This window comes from Haemaphysalis longicornis, unplaced genomic scaffold (genome assembly GCF_048455015.1).
Source record: "Haemaphysalis longicornis isolate Haplotype H1 unplaced genomic scaffold, Haemaphysalis longicornis Haplotype H1 scaffold_5, whole genome shotgun sequence".
Taxonomy (NCBI): Eukaryota; Metazoa; Arthropoda; class Arachnida; order Ixodida; family Ixodidae; genus Haemaphysalis; species Haemaphysalis longicornis.
The window spans coordinates 56,682,572-56,700,971 of NW_027526385.1; the positions used below are offsets into that span (position 1 = coordinate 56,682,572).

An 18,400-nucleotide genomic window follows, 5' to 3' on the forward strand; every position below is an offset into this window, starting at 1 on the left:
CATTTTCTACAGGCGAGCCGATCGCACACGCATTTGCAGTTTGCAGCTCCGGGGTAGCGGCGTCGCCGAAGAGCACGGCCGAAGCGTCGAACGCCAAAATACGGATTGCATCAGCGCTAGTGTTGAGTTGTATGGGCTTCATGGACGTTACTGAGTTTATTACACTCCAGAAACTATCAAAATAGAGCCGCATTCATTGCGGCACGAATGTTGTCGGGGAGCAGTTTTCGCTTCTCGGTCGATTCCCGACGACGCGTCCGGCGACCGGTCGGACGACCGGTTTTGTTGGCGTCTCCGGTCGGCGAGTCAGTCACACTACGGCGACTTTCCATCGGCCGACGTGTTTGTGTCGCCGTCGGCGTAGTATGACAGCGCGGTCGGTCAACTCGGCAGTTGGCCGATGGTTTGCCGACTCGTCGGCGTCGCCGTCGCGTCGTCGTCGCCGTCGTGTCGGCCTAGTGGGAACGCGCCTTAACAGACACAAGCCCATTTAAACGGACCGCATTTGTTTTAGTTCCACAATCGTCCAAAATTAAAAATAATTAAGCAACATAAAATATTGCTATAACTTTATTTTAATATATTTGTAGATAAAAATATTTAAAATATTGATTACTGCTTGTTTCAAAATGTTAAACCGCGGTTCTAATTTTTGGTTGCCAGGCAACGGCTTGTAAACAAACGTGCTCCCGAGTCTGCTTTCGTAAACATGAGACGAGGTCGGTTTCGTGCAATTATACTGCTTCAGTTCGGGCTCTTAGCCATTGACGTTACACTCAACGTCTTGTCGGAACTTCATGGACGCTCGGCAGTCACTTTACTGCTGCTTTTCATGTAAGACACGGCAATATCTTCAGCCGGTTGTTCGTGGCTTTAAGTTCGATCTAAAATCTAGTGCGTTTGTTTTGTCCGTACAGCGTTCAAGACTTCTGCATCGTATCAAGCTTGTTGGTCATGTGCCTTACCATCTTCAACACCTACGCGTTCCAGGCAGGACTCTTCAGAGAGGTCATGTCGAGGTTCAAGACGCCGGTAGCGGCGAACCTACTGTACCTGGCGCTGTCCCTAGGGCTTCACGTGTGGTCCATGGCAAGTTACAATTATCCGCTCTCCGTTAAAATAAGAAAATTGCAAGAGAAGGGCGTAGCATCTTACAAGCTTTTTTTTTCTTCAGGAAACAACGGAAGATGAGCCTTCAAAGCAGCGACAACTGTCCCGGCAAAGCAGCGCCGTCGATGTCACGTTGTTTACTCTTCAGAGATTTGGTAATTTATTGCGTTCGGAAAATATTGGGATTGGCGTGCTAACCTTGTTCGTGCGTCAAAATTTCAGCGCCGTGTAAGGGGGATTTTAAGAGGCGTTGGCGCAACTACCTAGTTTAATTTGTTGCGCCACATGGAGGAAAAAAAAGCTTAGGAGAGGCCCCCAGCTATCCCCGCGCATTGGCAAAAGTGTGGAGGAAGTCACGTGTTTTCGGCGGCCATTGGAAGTCGCGTTAGCAACGGCGTCCTAGCAACAGCCCGCCCGCCGTTCGCCAGTCATGGAGGAAAGGCAGCGCCTGCCTTGTCGTCCGATTGCGAAGATTGCTGCTTCGCTTTGCTGCGCTGTAGTCTTGCGGAACTCGAAAAGGATGCTGCGAGTTGCGACAGCTGCGCCGATGATATATGTCATTTAATTTCTACTTGCAAGTGCACCTTGTACCGCGTCAAGCTGTTGCTCCGGTCGCGAGCACGACGCGCCTATTGAAGTGCAGATATCGTGAACGCGCCGTCCCGTCGTACGCGCGGACACCCCTCAGGTAGATTTTCGGGAAGTGATACACGGTGTGCAGTACGTAGGCGACTTGCAACCGAACGATTCGCAACTCAATGCACTTTATAAGCGATCCCAAACCATCCACCGCCGGCGGCGGCGGCGGCGGCGGCGTCCGCAGTGCTCCTCTATATTTAAAAAAGAAACAGCATCCGGCGCCAGGTTTCGATCCGAGGACTTTGCGGCCGCAGCGCGACGCCCTACCGACCAAGCCACGGACGCGACGCTGATATCAGTGTTAGTGACGCGCCTTATATCTTTAACGCATTCAAACTACGTCGTCAGCGGCGTGCGTTGGCGACTCAGCGGCGTTATAGCGGCTTGATAACTGCGTGGTGTACACGTGATACTACAAACCCGATGGAAGAGATGGAAGAGAAGGCGGCGAGGCGGTGGGCTGCGGGGGCCGAGCGCAAGCGGGCCGACAACCGTGCATTCGCACTTTCACATTCTCCCCCTCGGGGAAATGCGGGGGAATTTTTTGGTTATCGCCGCTGCAATATATAGTTTGCTAGGCCGGCAATGCGCGGCAGTGCTTTTGCAACTGTTACAAGGTAGATTCCCAGTTGATATAATTCCATCGTCCTATTACCTTAGTAGGTGTCCGTCTGTTGACTGGAAGAGTGCTGGATCTGGAATCTGGATCTTTTGGTGGTCTCGCTCTGGATTTCGCTTTTCAACGCTTCATACTGCGAGGTTAGTGTATGAACGTTTTCAACTGATATCACCTTGAATTTATTGACACTGAGACAAGTTGAAACTTGGCGAAAAAAAGTTTATTGACGCCACCCACCCTCTCATTTTTTTTTTACTCAATAAAACGTTTTGCCTCCTCCTCCTGCTCCTCCTCCTCCTCCTTCGCAAAAAATTCTATCGAAGGCACGCGAACAACGGTAAAAACATTCCACAATTTTTTAGCGTGAAATCTGCATGAAGTACTGCTTACCTATATATATAGAACGGCCGTCTAATTGACTAGTCATCTCTGGGATTGCCAGTGAAACTGCAACGCAAACTTGGGCACTTTCCAGTCCGGTAGCCGCACGGCGTTCGCCCACTGTTTGCGGCGTTCTCCATCGCTTGGGAACCTATAAACGGCGGCGATTGCAAACAAAGGATGAATGCACACCAATGTACAGCAATACTTGTCAGCGGAATGATGCACTAACCGGTGGAAAGTGACGCCCAATTCCTTGGGTACCGATCGCGACTTGCAGCCTGGCACCGAGCATTGCGGCATTGTTAGAGCGAGCCGCTTCGCAAACCTGCTGCGGCCACACTGAAGACGTGTAACAGTGTAACCGCGCGTTTAGGTTCACGGTCACGCGCTGCAAAACGGCCTTCTACCTGCCTATCAGCTGATTTCCGCCGGCTCGGCGCTGGCAGATGCAGACGACAAGAGAGGCGATACAGGACGGAGGAGGCGGAGAAGGTGCACCGAGAGAGAGAGGCAAAAAGAGTCCGCCAATGGCATGGAGGGCCAATGCTCCGCCATTCGACTTACAGAAATGGCGTTTCCGGCTGCGCTGGGTGTGACGTCAGGGCCTCTCCTAAGCTTTTCTTTCCTCCATGTTGCGCCAAGACTTGGCGCAACCCTATAACTAAGCACGATTTAAACGACGTTGGCGCAACTATCGAGTCTAATTTGTTGCGCCAAGCACGGCGATAGCGATGCAAAGAAATAAATTTGCCGCGCGGTGCGAACGATGTGCTTTTGACATAAAACACGAGTACATGCGCCCGCAGCAACTTGTAGGGCATTCGCACTGTTTTTACATCTACAGAGTAACTTCGTTATAACGAACACTGATATAGCGAATTATCGGCTGTAGCGAACTAAATACTACCTTTAGTTGGTGACACTTATTCTTTTATAACGAAAGTGAAACTGTGAGAGCCGCGCGAAATATCGGATATAAGGAAGATGCGTGACCAGTGTACTTGGAATAACTTCCAGTGCACGAAACTGCAGCAGTAGAAAAGGCCCCTTTGTTTGTGAACACTGTGGAAAATTTCATCCTGCTCAGTGCTGTGAAAAGCCACCAGATCACATTCTAGGAATGCACGCCTGTTCTGTCAAATGAACTTTGTTCTGTTGTGATTTCCTGTTTCATGTTCTGGTTCATTGAGCTTGAAATTCCACAAGGACCAAGATAAGGGTTACCTTGTTTATAGAAGGTTCGAAGACTAAAATAATGTGTTTTTGTATCAAGGTTTTTTCCAGGAGCAAGATTACTGATTGGTTTGAATCGATTTTGAGCTCTACTGTTACAACGAATATCGGATATAACGAACTAAATTACAGTCCCGATACTACTTTGTTATAACGATCAAGGTTCGACTGCAATTGAATTTCATTTAAATAATAAGGTGCACTTTTTAAAATCCGTTTCTAATTTTTCTTTCCAGTGGGTGTGTGGCACTACTACTTCTACAAGAAGACCGCTTTGCGCATGGCTGACGACCGTCTGTACAGGCCAAGCGAGAAGCGCTCTTCAAAAGAAGCTCCGAGCGCATTGCAGCCGACATGATGCCTCCAAACGTCTTTGTCGATATCACCAGATTGGACTGCACTGATCCTGCAGTTCACTACTGTGGCTTTTCCGGTGCTGTTAAATCACTAACTGTGGAACCATTGGCTGCATACACTCAACGCAGAGGACAATCACACAATAGGTGACCTGGAGTGTTCATTGCAGTTACAGTTCTCCCTAAGACGTACACGGCACACAGTTCAAATAGTGACTGCAAAGCTGTTTGTGAAGTAGCTTGTGATTTCTTGGCAGCAGTCTTTACACAGTAGCTCTGTGATGGCATTCCGCGTGGCAGGTGTTGAAGGACAACAGATACCTGTTTTTCGCACAGTTACATCTGTGGGGGCATATGAAGAGCTTCTGTAATACCCGTGCCACACGTACACGAAAAATGACTGAATGACATTATTTGGGCGGGCCGTGCTACTCAAGAAAACGCAAAGGCATTAAATGTGTTAGGCATGATGGGAATAATGACCCAAAAGAGAAATGCACTCATATTTTAGATGTTTTTAACGGAGAGAAAAAACGTCTTACAAAGGTTTTTTGTGAAAGAAAACATTATGGGAAATAGTGTTATCTAAAAAATGGTGCGAGCCGTTCCTAAAAGTGGCCTCAGCAGCTGCCGTCGCCTACCAGCAGTAGGCGACGGCAAATTCAAAATGACTAGCGACACAATGTTTTGCCTTTTTGCCTCTATTTAGTGAACTTCATCTTCTTCAGAACTTCGCTACAAAGAGTGCACAAAAAATAATCTTATTTGGAAGTTCAAATACGTTTCTGCGTCAACAGTCTGGTGCTGAGAGTTTCGTTGGTTCCATTTGGTGGTGATCGCGTTCGAGAGTGGGCAGATTTAAGGCAATAGTAAAGGCAACGAGTTGTTCGGTACTCCTTGAAAATTAAGTTAAACCAAAAATGACATTAGAGCGAGTGGCATTAGATTTTTGCGTGTAGCAGCGAATTAATGGCATCAAAACAAAGCATTAAGCACTTGTGTTATTTTTCGTGCACGTTTGCCACGGGTATAGAGAGGGGTAGTGTAAAGCATGTGTCACGCAGTTTTTGTACCAACACTTGCCAAATATTGGCCCAAAAAATGTGGCTTACCTAGCAGCAAAGAGATATACTTTGAACAAAAAGTACTTCAATTTGGTTCTACCACTAAGGCTTCTTCGTGAATTTTATCTTTAAACCAGCAGACAAGAAAAAAATGTCCAATCTGGTATCAATCGATCATTTGAATAACAGAAAAACTGATACCTAACAGATACATAACTTGTCTTTATTAACATAAAAAGAGTTTATCAGCCCTCCCACTCTCTGAAGTAGGGTGACCAACGAAGTTGTGATGTTCTAAAACGATGAAACTATAGTCATGCACGACTACAGTGAGAATGGGTGTGCCGACTGCGTGAAGCCACTAAGGCCAATTGAGCACCCATCGATGGGCCTGGTCCACAGCAGCAACTAAAATTGCACCACAGGCATCATGTACACAGCAGTGAACACTCCGAGTGCAGAGTGAAGCCAAAGTTTTGTCGAGCGATAGCTCGTTTGTTGCGCAAGGAGTGCGGAGTGAACCCACATTTTCTTATACCACAAGCCCTTACTCTTTGCACCTATTCCCCTCTGCACCCCCCCCCCTCCCCACCCACCCATCCTGCAACAAACAATCATTATACACTACGACTTTTTCTTTGTCTACATCCGGGGTAGCCATGTACAGCTTTTCTCTAAGAAAAGGAATAAACATGTGCTTGGTTCTTTGCTTCAGCCCACATTTTCAGTGGTGTTACACCCATTGGTGCATAAATGGATACTGACCAAGTGTCGGCGCCTTCGGCATGCAAAATGGAGGACTACTCTCATCACAAATCGGCAAAAACAAAGTTCTTTTATTAAGTCTTACGTCAATGAACTAGAAAAACAAAGGAAGCAAACTTCCAAGGCTGGGGATGTTGGTGCCGTCACGTGCCTACTCGTCATCCGGAGGGACGCCAAGCTCGGCGTCGGTCCATTTGGTTCCGTCCGGCCGAAGGAAGTGGCCCTGCAACGACATACATAGCGAATGAATGACGAGCGGTCAAATAAAAATCCAGCCACCTTCGCAATTAAGATGGGAAGACTGGGGAAACAGCGGAGCTAGTGGTCTTCACTAGCTTTAAAGGGACCCTGCAACAATATTTGAGTAGTGCAAGTAAACCTGCACGACGTTTAGATTACACTGCCAGGAATACCTGAGCCAAATAATACACGTGCACGTGAAGCGGTGAGCACACAAATCACTGTGAAAGATGCGGGAAAAGCCAACCGCGCTCTCTTCAATTTTCCGTATTATGCACCCCTGGCATGGCCTAAATGACATCATCAAGGCCATGGCTCTCCTATTGGCTGTCGCTGGACAACTTCGCGGCTTATTTGTCGCATTTCCTGTGACGATCCGCCGTCGTCGGCGCTGAGTACCAACCTCTTCCATGCCTGAACCTGTACACACAGTTTTGGCATTTCTTTTGTGCTATGAGTGCACGCAGAGTTTTAGTGGCGAACTCAATACTCCCCTTTCAACAAGACAGCTTGACAACAAACGTTTATTGCTTCAAAAATGCCCTACCAGCCTGAGTGCTTGCAGGGCTGCCATGCCTGCTTTTTTTGTGGCACCAGACCGGAAATAGACCCCTCCACGTTGCAAAGAAAGAAGAAAACTCGCCGGCATGTGATATGTCGAAGGCCGCCAAAGAGAACGCCATGAGCCACTCCCCTCTCCGGGAGAGAGCACACAGTTTTCGTCGTGTCGTCCGTGGTCGAGTTGAGATTATGCGCGATTTCTCATCGCCAAAGTTTTGGTGATAGTGAACAGATTTTCATAATTCCTGCGGGAGCAAATTGCTGGGACAATAGACTTTACCCCAAAATACATTTAGAGTAGTCGATGGTAAGTGCTGCGGGTAAGTCCCTAGCTTTAACTTGGATTTTCTTAGGTCTGCCCATCTTATCGGTAGATTGGACACTGATGGCGCCAAGCATACGCCGTCTCTCTCAACTAGGAGAACGTCAGAGCTTACATCATCACTAGGCACAGCCAATCCCAGAAACACGCCTCTCCACCTGAACATCTGTCCGCTTGAACTCAGCCAAAGTCCAAAGCCAACGTCTGTGCTACGAACCAAAGGAAATGCTGAGTGCGCCAAATGCTATGACAGCGCAATCAGATAGACGCCGTTTTTCATAACACGAGGGACCCAGGTTCAATTGCAACCACTTGAGGAATTTTTTTCTCTTGAGGCACGCACTCCCCACACCTGCTTGTCGGCTCTTTTCCTCCTCGCCACTTTCGCTCACACTTCTTGGCCCAGCATTTTTCTCCACTGCGCTTTGTTGAAGCGAGCAGCTTTGAGCGACGCCAGGCGGGGATGAAACTCAAGCTTAAACAGCTTTACTGTTAATAGAGAAACTTCAACAGGCCAAGTACACAGCACCTGCTGATTCCATGACCACTGAGGGTTCTTGTGCGTGCACTAATAAGTGAGAATTGTTTTAAAAAGTTCAAATTCTGGTGGTTTTACACGCCAAAGCCACACGCTGGGCTATGAGGTACGCTGTAATGGAGGGCTCCGTAGAAATTTTGACTACCTGGGAATCTTTAATGTGCGCCAAAATATCAAATGCGCGGGCGTTTTCACTTTTCACAACCATCTGGAAAGCAGCCACCGTGGCCAGGAATCGAACCCACGTCCTTGGGCTCAGCTGTGCAACAACTTAGCCACTCAGTCATTGTGGCAGGTTACCGATTACCCGAAAGGAAACAGTCTGTTGCCAAAAATGTGTAGCTGGTGAACTATAGACATTTAGTCATTAAAACCACGTAAATGTAGGCAACTGTAAAAAAAAAACACGACAACAAAATCAAACCAAATGAAATGAAGACCTACTCAATTTTGCTATTGATAGCCAAATCCGGCAACCACCGTTGGTCGCAAAAAAGTAAAAAATTTTAACAACTGAAAGTACCAAGAACGCAAAGGTCTACCCAAATCAAAGGCGTCACACAATTAACTTAAAAAGGAGCTTAAATTGAAGCCATGAAATCACAAAAGTCCATATAGCCTAGTGCCTCCACATAAACCAAATAAGAAGAAAACGACCTTGCTTGGGTTGACATGTTATTTCAAAGCCACCAAAAAAACATAAGCTTAGTGGAAAGGAGAAAGAGCAAGAATGCTTCTGCACTTGCAGACAATTTTTATAATTTTTGTAGCTTTCTTTACCTTGCTAGAGTATATACATATAAGTGAAAAACTAGTTTATGACGTCGTATTCGGGAGCACCAAGCTTGGCTTTTTCTTTTCATGAAGTAACCACAAAGAAGTCAAACTATGACTCAAGTCAACAGCCATTTGACATTGCTGCAGAGTATCGGACATTTTAAGGCCCGACTCTAAAACTGCTCGAAAGGAAAAAGCTGCAGGCATTTGACCCAACTTATCGTGTTGTACAATGCAAGAGGTGGCCAGATATCAGGTAGCACCAACAGAACAGTGCCAGAACAACGGGTTGTTCCCGAGTCTCTCAAGTCCCTCTGAGCGTTGTGTCACCTTTTAGGAGTGTAAAAGCAACATGACATGGGAACGGCGCCTACTCACAGTGACGTGTTCGTACTCGGTCATCATGTGGTAGAAGAACCACCACCACGCCAGGGTCATGATGCCCACGGCCATCTTGGTGTCCCGGGGGTCCACTTCGGGCACCGACCGGTAGATCCAGTCACCACCACTGCGGGGAGACGGGTTACGTTCATCATAATCACCATCATCAGCAACAACAACAACAGCCTATTTAAAGGGCCACAAAGCCAAGACACAACTCTGGTTCGTTAAAAAGACTACGTTGTCCCGACAACAGTGAAACCATTCTTATCGCAAACTTCGAGCAAATAATGGCGATCTTAGGGAAAGAAGGCAAAGTAGTGGTAACTGCCCAGCAACTTTCTGGCAGGGTCTCTACGATGTTACAGATTCGTGTCTGTGCAATCAGTGAATGCCATTGTCAAGAAACATTACTGGACGACTGTTGTGGAGCCGGTAGTTTCGGTTGGTCGTGTCGCTTGCACGATACCTTGCAGTTGTGGCCTCTGTTGTGCCACTGCAGCCCCTACTGCGACACTGTTGACGTCGAATATTTCTGGAATTTTTTTCACTAAGAAAAAACCGTATTTTGTGGCTGGAATAGAGCTGAATTAGTTAGCAAGAATTAGTTTATTTCAAAGTGAACAAATTTGTATTTCGTCTTCGTAACCTGAGAACATCAGCATACGCAGGGTGCTACAATAATATATGAGCATTTTTAAACTACCTTAATTTACAACACAATGAACATCAGCATACACAGGGTGCTACAATAATACATGAGCATTTTTAAACTACCTTAATTTACAACACAATGACCCTTTTGCAGTGAAATACTACACGAAGTTCTAAATTTATGGCCTAATTTAATTAAAAATAACACCCCGGACGCCAGCACACCAGTTTTCCAGCAATCGATCAAAAACCAGTGTCTGCCACTGGCACAGAAGCTGACCGGAAAAATATTTTCACTCACGCCTTTCAGGCTGGCTCAGTGCTGTCGACATTCCAAACGTTAGTACAAATGATGCTCCTTTCATTCCCTGCGTAAAGCTACTTAAGTATATTTTAAGCCCGGTGCATTGTCTTATTTGCATCGATATTGCTGCCACAAACTAGCAACATAAAAAAAAAAAACATTACAAAATCAATACGCAAACTGCGGTTTTGGTCCCATAATACTCATTTGCACACTACGCATCTCTGTTAAGCTGCTTTGTAGTTTTAGCTTGCATTAAAGCACATAAGTATTTTTTTCACCAGTCAGCAACACACTGCAGAAAGCGTTGCAAACCAGAGCCACTAAATTTGAAGGACGATGCTATATGTACTACGTAGTGAAGTCCCACCGGAAATTGCTATACGCACTACCGATATAGCGCCATCTATGGACGCTGTCAGAAGCACTTTTTTTTTATGTTTTTACTGTTTTTACGCGGTCTCAAGCGTTCGGCCGATCGACATGGCTGCTTTTCGTCGCTTTTGACCGATCCATGGATGGATCGACCCCCGTTGCGACAAATCACGGTAATAAAGCGCAAGTCTTGAATCGTGGGCCGGGCTGATGCACACGATTCGCGCCAGGGCCGTCAAGTTGGCGTGGCAACTTCCCGATCGCGCCGTCAACACGCCGCAGTGGTTCGAAGACGGCTTGCCCAGTTTGAAGGTAGGTATTTCTGGCCTCGTTGGTTTGTCCCGTAACGCTTGCTTACTGATGTTGAAGTTGGAGACCCGCGTCGACCGCCGAGCTTATATTTCCGTCACCAGCCTTTCCACCCGATGCGCGAGCATGCATGCATGTCGCGTGGTTCCTTCAGCCGGCCCGAGCAACTGAACGGTGCGAACGCGTATTGGATATCTTCAGCGCGTTTCCCCTCACCTTGTTAAATGTCGTTTCATGCATTGTTACAAGTGCGATAACGCATAAGGACAAGCACTTTTTTAATCAACAAGTGTGAAGCTAATAATAGGAGATGGGGGAGTCAGTGATGATGCTTGTATCCGCTTTCTAGTGCCGTATAATTAGTCTACTGAATCTTTCTCAGGGCCAAAACATCGTTCCAGGTTGTAGTGAAAGTTGTGGAACAGACCAGGAAGGCTCCAATGCCTTGTTTCTCTTTGAAGCAGCCTTGTATTTATACATTGAGAACCAATTCGACCAGCTGCACACTTTACTGGTTCCGTATGTATTAGCATGGGCGTCTGCAGAATTTTATCTTGAGATGGCAAATCCATTGTTTCGGGCAAGAATAGGGAGAGGGCATGGGGGAGGGTGCAGGGGAGGGTGCAAGTGCTGGGGGGGGGAAGGGGGGGGGGGGGCAACATGTATATGTTCCCATTGTGTAGTATGATTCTAATCTTGTGCATTGCTCTTTTGACTCAGATGTACAGGTTTTATTTGGGTGGCAGTTCCTTTTTCCTAAAAAAGTGTAGTTCTTACTGTAAACGGGACCAAACAGCAAAAAAAGGATATCAGTTCTAAGTGAGGAGGAAAAAGGTTCACGTCAATTTATAACAAAAACTACGACAGCTTCTGCATGCGGTGTGGTTCCTGTCGGGCTAACAGATTTGCAAAAAAATTGCACAACACTTCACACGGTGTGGTCGCATGCAGCCCTGCACCAACGGCATCTGCTCCCATTTTCTGTGACTGCCATAAAAACTGGCTGCTTCAAAATAATAGTAAATTTCTTAGCTGCATTTACATTCAGGCAAAAAGTATTGTGCAGCCATTTAATGTAGTAATGGTTGGTATGGAAAATCGTGCTCAGTAGGTTTTTCACGAAAGTTGGTTTCAAGAATTCAAATTGTGCCAGTAAGACAAAAATAACACAATGAAAAAACATAACAAAGGTCCTGGGTATTGCCATGTTTATTTTTGTGCTTTTTTTCTATCGTTTATACAAGCAACATAGCCGTATTGCTAATTGTATTGCACCTTTGGTTTTACAGGTCACCCAGAAAGGACGACTTCAATTGAAGCTGAGGATGTGGTGTAATAAAAATTTACTTCATATTGTAAAACAATAGCAGTGTTGATGTCTTCTTGAAAGTGTAAGAAACAACAGCCTTTCTTGGACCTTTTGCATGCAGACTTATTTTTGGATAACTTGAAAACAATGTAAAATAGTTAACCCGTTTCTTCTTGTCTTCTTTTTCTTTTAGGGTAGGTGGTGCTTCTTTTCTTTCAGGTTGTTTTGAGTTGACTGTTTTTCATGATTGATTCAGTTATTTAAGCATTCTGGAGTAGACATATTCTCAGTACAACTGAGCTGACGTCGCCTGAAGTTTATCATGCTAAGCGTCACACGTGCACCCTGCATGCTCACCATGGGCACGGACGAGTCGCAGGGTGTGAATGAAGGTAGCACAGAATTCTTTGATTAGCATGTAACCACCTAAGAGTCCACATACTTGAGCAAAATCATGGGCATCTTATGTGGCATAGAAATAATAGCAGTTGCTCTGCCAGTTGAAAAACATACAATTCAAACAATGCAGATGCTAATCGATATATATTTCCTTCTGCTTAGAAATGGCCTTTCTGTATTTTCTACTTTATAAATAACATAATGCTTGGCTGCAGCAGCTCTGATAAACTAGAAAATGTCAATAATGAAGAGATGGGCATTGCTTCCACATAATTTACAGATATTTTTTTTTACCATTCGGGATGTGAAATTGCCTAGGCGCGTCTTTGGAGCTTGGTAAGAAGCTGCTTCAATGCACAACGTAAACCGTGTTGGACAAACGACACTGCTAGCATGTGACATTATGCACGTGAAAGAATGCAGGATAAAAGTTCTATACATCTTCCGGTTTCCTTTTTCTGTGTCTGCATGTTGAAAGCGCCTTTATTTGCCAAAATAAGGCTGAGTGGAAGGAGGGATGTGAAAGGTCACACTGCAAAAGAATGTGTCTTAAGAGTTTCGTAAACACTATGGATTAGCTGCTTTACATCAGAAGCGTTTCTTACCATCACGTTTAGCCCCGATGACTTTCTTGCACAGCTTAACAGCCATGCGGAAAAGCCAACTTTAACAGCTCGAGGCAAGGTGTACGAACGCATACGAGCTAACAGCACAGGTGCGCGTTCCCCCGTTTGTACTCAAGAGTTCCTGTAGAACATGCTTTAGTTAATTGCTGCGTAGTAAATTAAAACTGGTGTTTTGTGCGAGGCCGAAACCACATCGCGCTAAGAGGCACGGGGCAGCGTATTAGACATCTCAGGGATCTCAGAATCTTATTAAGGCGAATAAAGCCGCCGTGGGATATTATTTAGAGAGTTGGCGATACCCAGGAATAGACAGCTTGAGGCTACTATAGATACATACTTGATTACACAAAACTCAAAAGTAAAATAAAAAAATGACGCGGGCGGCCCGACACAACATACGATCAACACCGTATGTTATGCACCGGCTGCCCACGTAATTTCTGTTCCTGCCTCGATTAAATGCTCAAACGTGTCGTAAACGGCCCTGTGGGCAGCCATAATCTATTTCACGCCCATGACTACAGGGCAAACTTTGCTGTGGCCGAAACCAGGTACGCAGGTACTTTGCCGTTCGTACGAAGGTCGCGTCAGCCCGCCACCAAGCAAGCTCGGGAGTTTCTGACAGAGCCTCATAGATGGCGCTATGTGGGTAGTTCCTTAAAGGAGCCATGAAGAGAAAATACAACTTCGTTTAATTTGAAAGAACTAGGATCCATTATCTCACTCAGCTCCATTACAGCCATAAAAGTTGTTTTTTTAACGAAAAAAAGCAAGAAACATTTAAAAACTTTCGAATTTTGCGCCACAGTGACGTGTTATGAGCAAGAATGACGTCATACGGGCCAGCATTAAAACATTATTTTCAGTGCGTTAACTGCACGTTAGAATTCAAGTGATGCGGTCAAACGGAACTAGAGGCCCCATTACAGACGTCCAGTCATGTATGGTCGCGATAGGTCAGTTAGGCGGCCTCCAATCGCACAAAGAAGGTTCCGTGACGTCATAGAAAAGTTGCGGGAAATTGGCTAGGCGGTCGCGACGACTTCAAACGTTTTCTTTAATATCTCCGTTATTTGTTCGAAGATTGTGATGATATTGGTATCATTGTTATTGGGACTAAGCACTCTTTCTAATAAATCCAACTTGTATTTTGTCTTCATGGCTCCTTTAAGAAAGGTGCAGCACCGCCGCCGTCCAGCACAACGGTGCATGGAACAGAGAAACTTCAAAGCGGGCTTCCTGAACCTGCACGGTGCACGACGGGAGCAAAAGTGGGCAGAGCTATATGCTGCACTCCACAAAGAGGAATTCGCCATATACGCAGTGGTGGAAACACACCTTCGAGACCTGGAAGAGCCACCTATCGACCACAACTGGTGCTGGGCGGGCAAGAACCGGTCTGGGGCAAGCCGCAAAGGTGGGGGTGTGGGAGTGATGTGGCGTCGGGGCCTGGAGTGGCAAGTGAAGTGCAGGAGTCAGGCGGGCCATGAGGATGGCTGTCACGACCACCTATGGGTGGTAGGGGAGGTGCTGGGGGTGCCCACAGCGCTTTGCGTGATATACTTTTCTGTCAGCAGCGCCAGACCCAGCAACAACCATACGCTTGTGGAGTGTGTGTGCAGTGACATCCAGCTGTTTGCAAGCGACAGGGAGGTGATAATTCTAGGTGACTTCAACGGCCACCTCTCTGAACTGGACGGCTACACCGATGCGAACGGCAACCTTCTTGTACGGATGGCAGAACGGCTTCACCTCAGCATCGCTAACCTGGATCCCAGGTGCAAGGGCCAATACACATGGTGTGCCAAGAACAGTGCAACGTGTATCGACTATGCTCTGTTATCGCCTCGCCTCCTTAGCCTCCTACAGAGCCTTGACATTGATGAAGAAGGACAGTTCAGCCTAGGTAGTGATCACAATCGCTTGCGCCTGAACTTCAGCCATAAGCAATGTCAAAAGACCAGACCAAGAGAGACAAAACCCTCATATCTGCCAGTGCGGAAGATGGAGGTTGTCGCCGAGGAGTTCGAGAAAGACCAAGGGCGGAAAGAAGCCACCACGTACGCGGAGTACATAGAAGCCTTGCGCCATATAATGCGCAAGCATATGGTCAGGGACAAAGGCCATGGGCGAGCAAGCAAGAAGCCGTGGTGGGACGGGCAGGTGGCCGCGGCGTGGCAAGCGCGCCGCAATGCTAACAGGGTTCACCGCAGGGCGGTGAGAGATAAGGACAGTGTGGCAGCGGCAGAGGCGTGGGACACATACCTACAACGCAAACATGAGATGCAGGCAATAGTCCAGGCAAAGATGGCTGATGCGAACCTTGCACTGATGAAGAACATACGAACGGGTGGTAAGTCGGCAGCCCAGAAATTCTGGCGGTATGTCAGCTCGCTGGACAGAGGCAGTGAAGGGCCGGCTGAACTGGTGGACACTACCACAAGTCAGCCTGTGGCAGATCCGCCACGACACATCACCGACTACTTGACAAGCCTGTATGGGCCACCTATCCATGTACCGGAAGACAGGCAAGAGGAGACAAGGCCCCCAACATCGCCTCCAAGCCAATCAGAAACAACCTGGGAAGTCACACCGGCAGGCATAAAACGTGCACTGGGCCGCATTGGCATGGGTACAGCCACGGGACCAGATGGAATACCTGCTCGCATACTCAAGCTGCTCGGACCGGGCTCGAGAGAACAGCTAGCGGAGCTGTTCACCAACATTCTTCACGGGGAAGATATACCAGAGGAGTGGCGAGATGGCAGGGTCGTGCTCCTTCTGAAGCACGGCGGCAATGCGGCTCATATCTGCGACTATAGGGCACTCACGGTCACCAGTGTTGTGTATCGAGTGTTCATGCAGGTGTTGAAAGCGTGGATTAGCGGATGGGCGGAGACTGCGGGGTGCCTGACGGAGCTACAAAACGGATTTCGTCCAGGCAGGCGTTTGGAAGATAATCTGTTTGTGCTCACGAGCTGTATAGATATTGCCAGGAAAGAGGGCCGTAGACTCATCTGCTGTTTTCTGGATGTGGAAAAAGCTTACGACCATGTTCCGCACGCAACCCTATTCGATCGCCTTGCCACTCTGGGATTAGCGCCACTTCTTTTGGACACTATAAGGAGGTTATATGTGGGCAATACAGTCACGACTGTATTTGGGAACGTGCGATCGGAGAGAGTCACGGTCCAGAAAGGCTTGCGACAGGGCTGCCCACTGTCGCCTCTCCTCTATCTGCTGTATGTGTCCGGCCTAGAAAAGTCCCTCCTTCAGGCAAACCTGGGCTTTGGCTTAAGGTACAGCACCAGCGGAGTTGATGATTCCCGCCGCCTGCCGGGTCTCGCATATGCTGACGACCTTGTCCTCATGGGAGAGGACGAGCACGATGTACAACGGCTGTTGAACATTTGCTCAGTTGAAATCCAGAGACTTGGTCTCCGCTTCAATCAACGGAAGTCCATGGTTGTCCAACTAGCCGGGGACATGACTAAACAACCGGTCCTGACATTGCAGGGAGAGCAACTGACTGTCGCCACGTCCTACAAATATCTGGGCGTAACGCTGTGTACTGGGGCCAACATGTATGAACTCCATGAGGCCAAAGTCCGCCAGACGGCACTCAGGGCGCAGTGCATTCTCCGGCGTCGCTGTCTATGGGGCTGCAACCGGTATGTCATGGTGCGGGACCTGTGGAAGCTGGTCCACGTCCCTGGCCTAACCTTCGCCAATGCGGTGATCTGCTTGTCGGCACGAACCCGCGAGTGGTTGGAGAGGCGTCAGCGAGAGGTTGGTCGCACCGCAGTGGGGTGTCATGGTGCCGTGGCAAACGAGGCCATACAGGGAGACCTTGGATGGTCCAGCTTCGAGGCCCGGGAGGCCTCGAGCAAGCTAAGCTTCCGTGGCCGTTTGCTGTTCATGGCCCGTGAGCGGTGGGCACGGCGCGCCTTCGAGTACCTGTCTGCTACATGCGTCCGCACAAAATGGGTGCAGCGGGTATATCGTATTGAGGCTAAATGCAACATCTTTAGCCGGCCCATCGAAGCGGGCACAGCAGCAGCGTACACCCGGGAAGTGCGTTCCCGAGTCCAAGAAGCAGAAGAGGGCGTCTGGCGTGCGGGAATGGAGGGCAAGGAGACACTCGGCACCTACCGGCAACACAAGACCGCGATCGGTGCCGAGAAGCACTATGACAACAGCATTGGAAGCAAACTGCTGTTTGAGGCACGGGCTGGGGCACTACGGACGCAGGTGTACCGCCGGCGGTATGACTCGGCCCCTGAGGTACAGACTGCGCTATGTCGTGTGTGTGGAGCCCAAGAAGAAACTATCGAACACATCGTACTTCAATGCCCGCAACTCCCGCCGCACCCCAGAGAGGGCGCCACCCTGCCAGTGGCGCTTGGGTTTGTCCACCTGAGCCGCCTGAGCGACGATAGCGAAGAGGCCAGCGACGGCACCGCAGAAGGGGAATCGAGTGTCCGGGTGACAAAGCGGCGCCTAACGCAATGGTGGGCTGTCGCGCACAACCGCGTCAAGGCGTCAGACTAACCGCGCATTCGAGCGCTCGGTTACGGTGTGCGTGGCCTGCAGGCTTTGTGCAGTGGCATCGTCGGGTGTGACACTCGTGCAGGAGTGCTCAACCGCGACATGCAAAACTGTCAACACCGAAGTGTACTCTCTTGTGTCTTTCCATGTTTTGTATGTCTTTCACTGTTTTTTTTTGTATGTTTGTTTTAGTTGGCCAGAGCACTCATAGTGCCGACCCGTTGCAAAGGGTATGACCATTAAATCATCATCATTAAATCATCATCATCGTATAGCAATTTCCGGTGGGGCTCCACTACGTAGTACATATAGCATCGTCCAAATTTGAAAACTAGTTTCGTTGCTGCCGCAATCTTTTTGCGTTCATGTTCGGATCTAATCATATCGATCTGCAGCTCAGATAACCGCTACCTATTCTGTAATATCAGTAGCTCTAAAGTAGAGTTAATTACAAAAGTTAAAAGCGCCAAACGAGATTATTTTTACAAGCAACCAGGCATGTGTCCGTGTTGCAAGAACCGACTAGAGGTTATGAAGTACAGGAAATTACAAGGCGTGAGGAAGCGACAACTTACCCTCCACTGTGCCTTACGCTTGCCCGGGTGACTGGGACGATGGCTCTGCGAGCTTTGACGGCTGTTCTAACTAAACCGCCGAACATTTTGGCGAAATCGGAAAATTTGACCTTCTCTAACCACACAGCAGCAGCCGCCGCAGCCGAGCCGTGGCCCTTCCGCAACTGCAAGGCTTGGCCGCGTCTATATACTTCTCAACGTTACGCTACAAATTACCACAATTTTTACAACTACAAATAAAATTTACTTTGCAACTTTAATAATTTAACGATTGTTTGTTGTTTAACTTATTTATAAAATTAATAAAATTTT

At 47.8% G+C, this 18,400-nt stretch overlaps 2 protein-coding genes across 2 annotated transcripts; one reads left to right on the top strand and one right to left on the bottom strand.

The window, feature by feature from the left end:
* The first annotated feature begins 488 nt into the window (after positions 1 to 488).
* Positions 489 to 6,114, top strand: LOC144138253 (transmembrane protein 138-like). Its single transcript, XM_077670437.1, has 4 exons — positions 489 to 834; positions 918 to 1,089; positions 1,175 to 1,265; positions 4,222 to 6,114. Exons 1-4 carry the CDS (start codon positions 710 to 712, stop codon positions 4,341 to 4,343), a joined length of 510 nt encoding a protein of 169 aa, XP_077526563.1. The 5' UTR covers positions 489 to 709; the 3' UTR covers positions 4,344 to 6,114.
* A 107-nt stretch (positions 6,115 to 6,221) lies between these two features.
* LOC144138256 (NADH dehydrogenase [ubiquinone] 1 beta subcomplex subunit 2, mitochondrial-like) lies at positions 6,222 to 18,263 on the bottom strand. The gene is made up of 3 exons (XM_077670441.1): positions 18,089 to 18,263; positions 8,987 to 9,116; positions 6,222 to 6,393 (listed from the first exon to the last, which is right to left on the bottom strand). Exons 1-3 carry the CDS (start codon positions 18,172 to 18,174, stop codon positions 6,322 to 6,324), a joined length of 288 nt encoding a protein of 95 aa, XP_077526567.1. The 5' UTR covers positions 18,175 to 18,263; the 3' UTR covers positions 6,222 to 6,321.
* Positions 18,264 to 18,400: the final 137 nt, after the last annotated feature.

Bases quoted from the DNA above. Each gene is read 5' to 3' on its own strand.
- LOC144138253 (XM_077670437.1), top strand. From the start codon at position 710: ATGAGACGAGGTCGGTTTCGTGCAATTATACTGCTTCAGTTCGGGCTC. The intron at 1,090-1,174 runs GCAAGTTACAAT...TTTTTTCTTCAG, and splicing joins GGCTTCACGTGTGGTCCATG to GAAACAACGGAAGATGAGCC. The intron at 1,266-4,221 runs GTAATTTATTGC...TTTTCTTTCCAG, and splicing joins GTTTACTCTTCAGAGATTTG to TGGGTGTGTGGCACTACTAC.
- LOC144138256 (XM_077670441.1), bottom strand. From the start codon at position 18,174: ATGTTCGGCGGTTTAGTTAGAACAGCCGTCAAAGCTCGCAGAGCCATC. The intron at 9,117-18,088 runs GTAAGTTGTCGC...GTCTCCCCGCAG, and splicing joins AGCGTAAGGCACAGTGGAGG to TGGTGGTGACTGGATCTACC. The intron at 6,394-8,986 runs GTGAGTAGGCGC...ATGTCGTTGCAG, and splicing joins CCGAGTACGAACACGTCACT to GGCCACTTCCTTCGGCCGGA.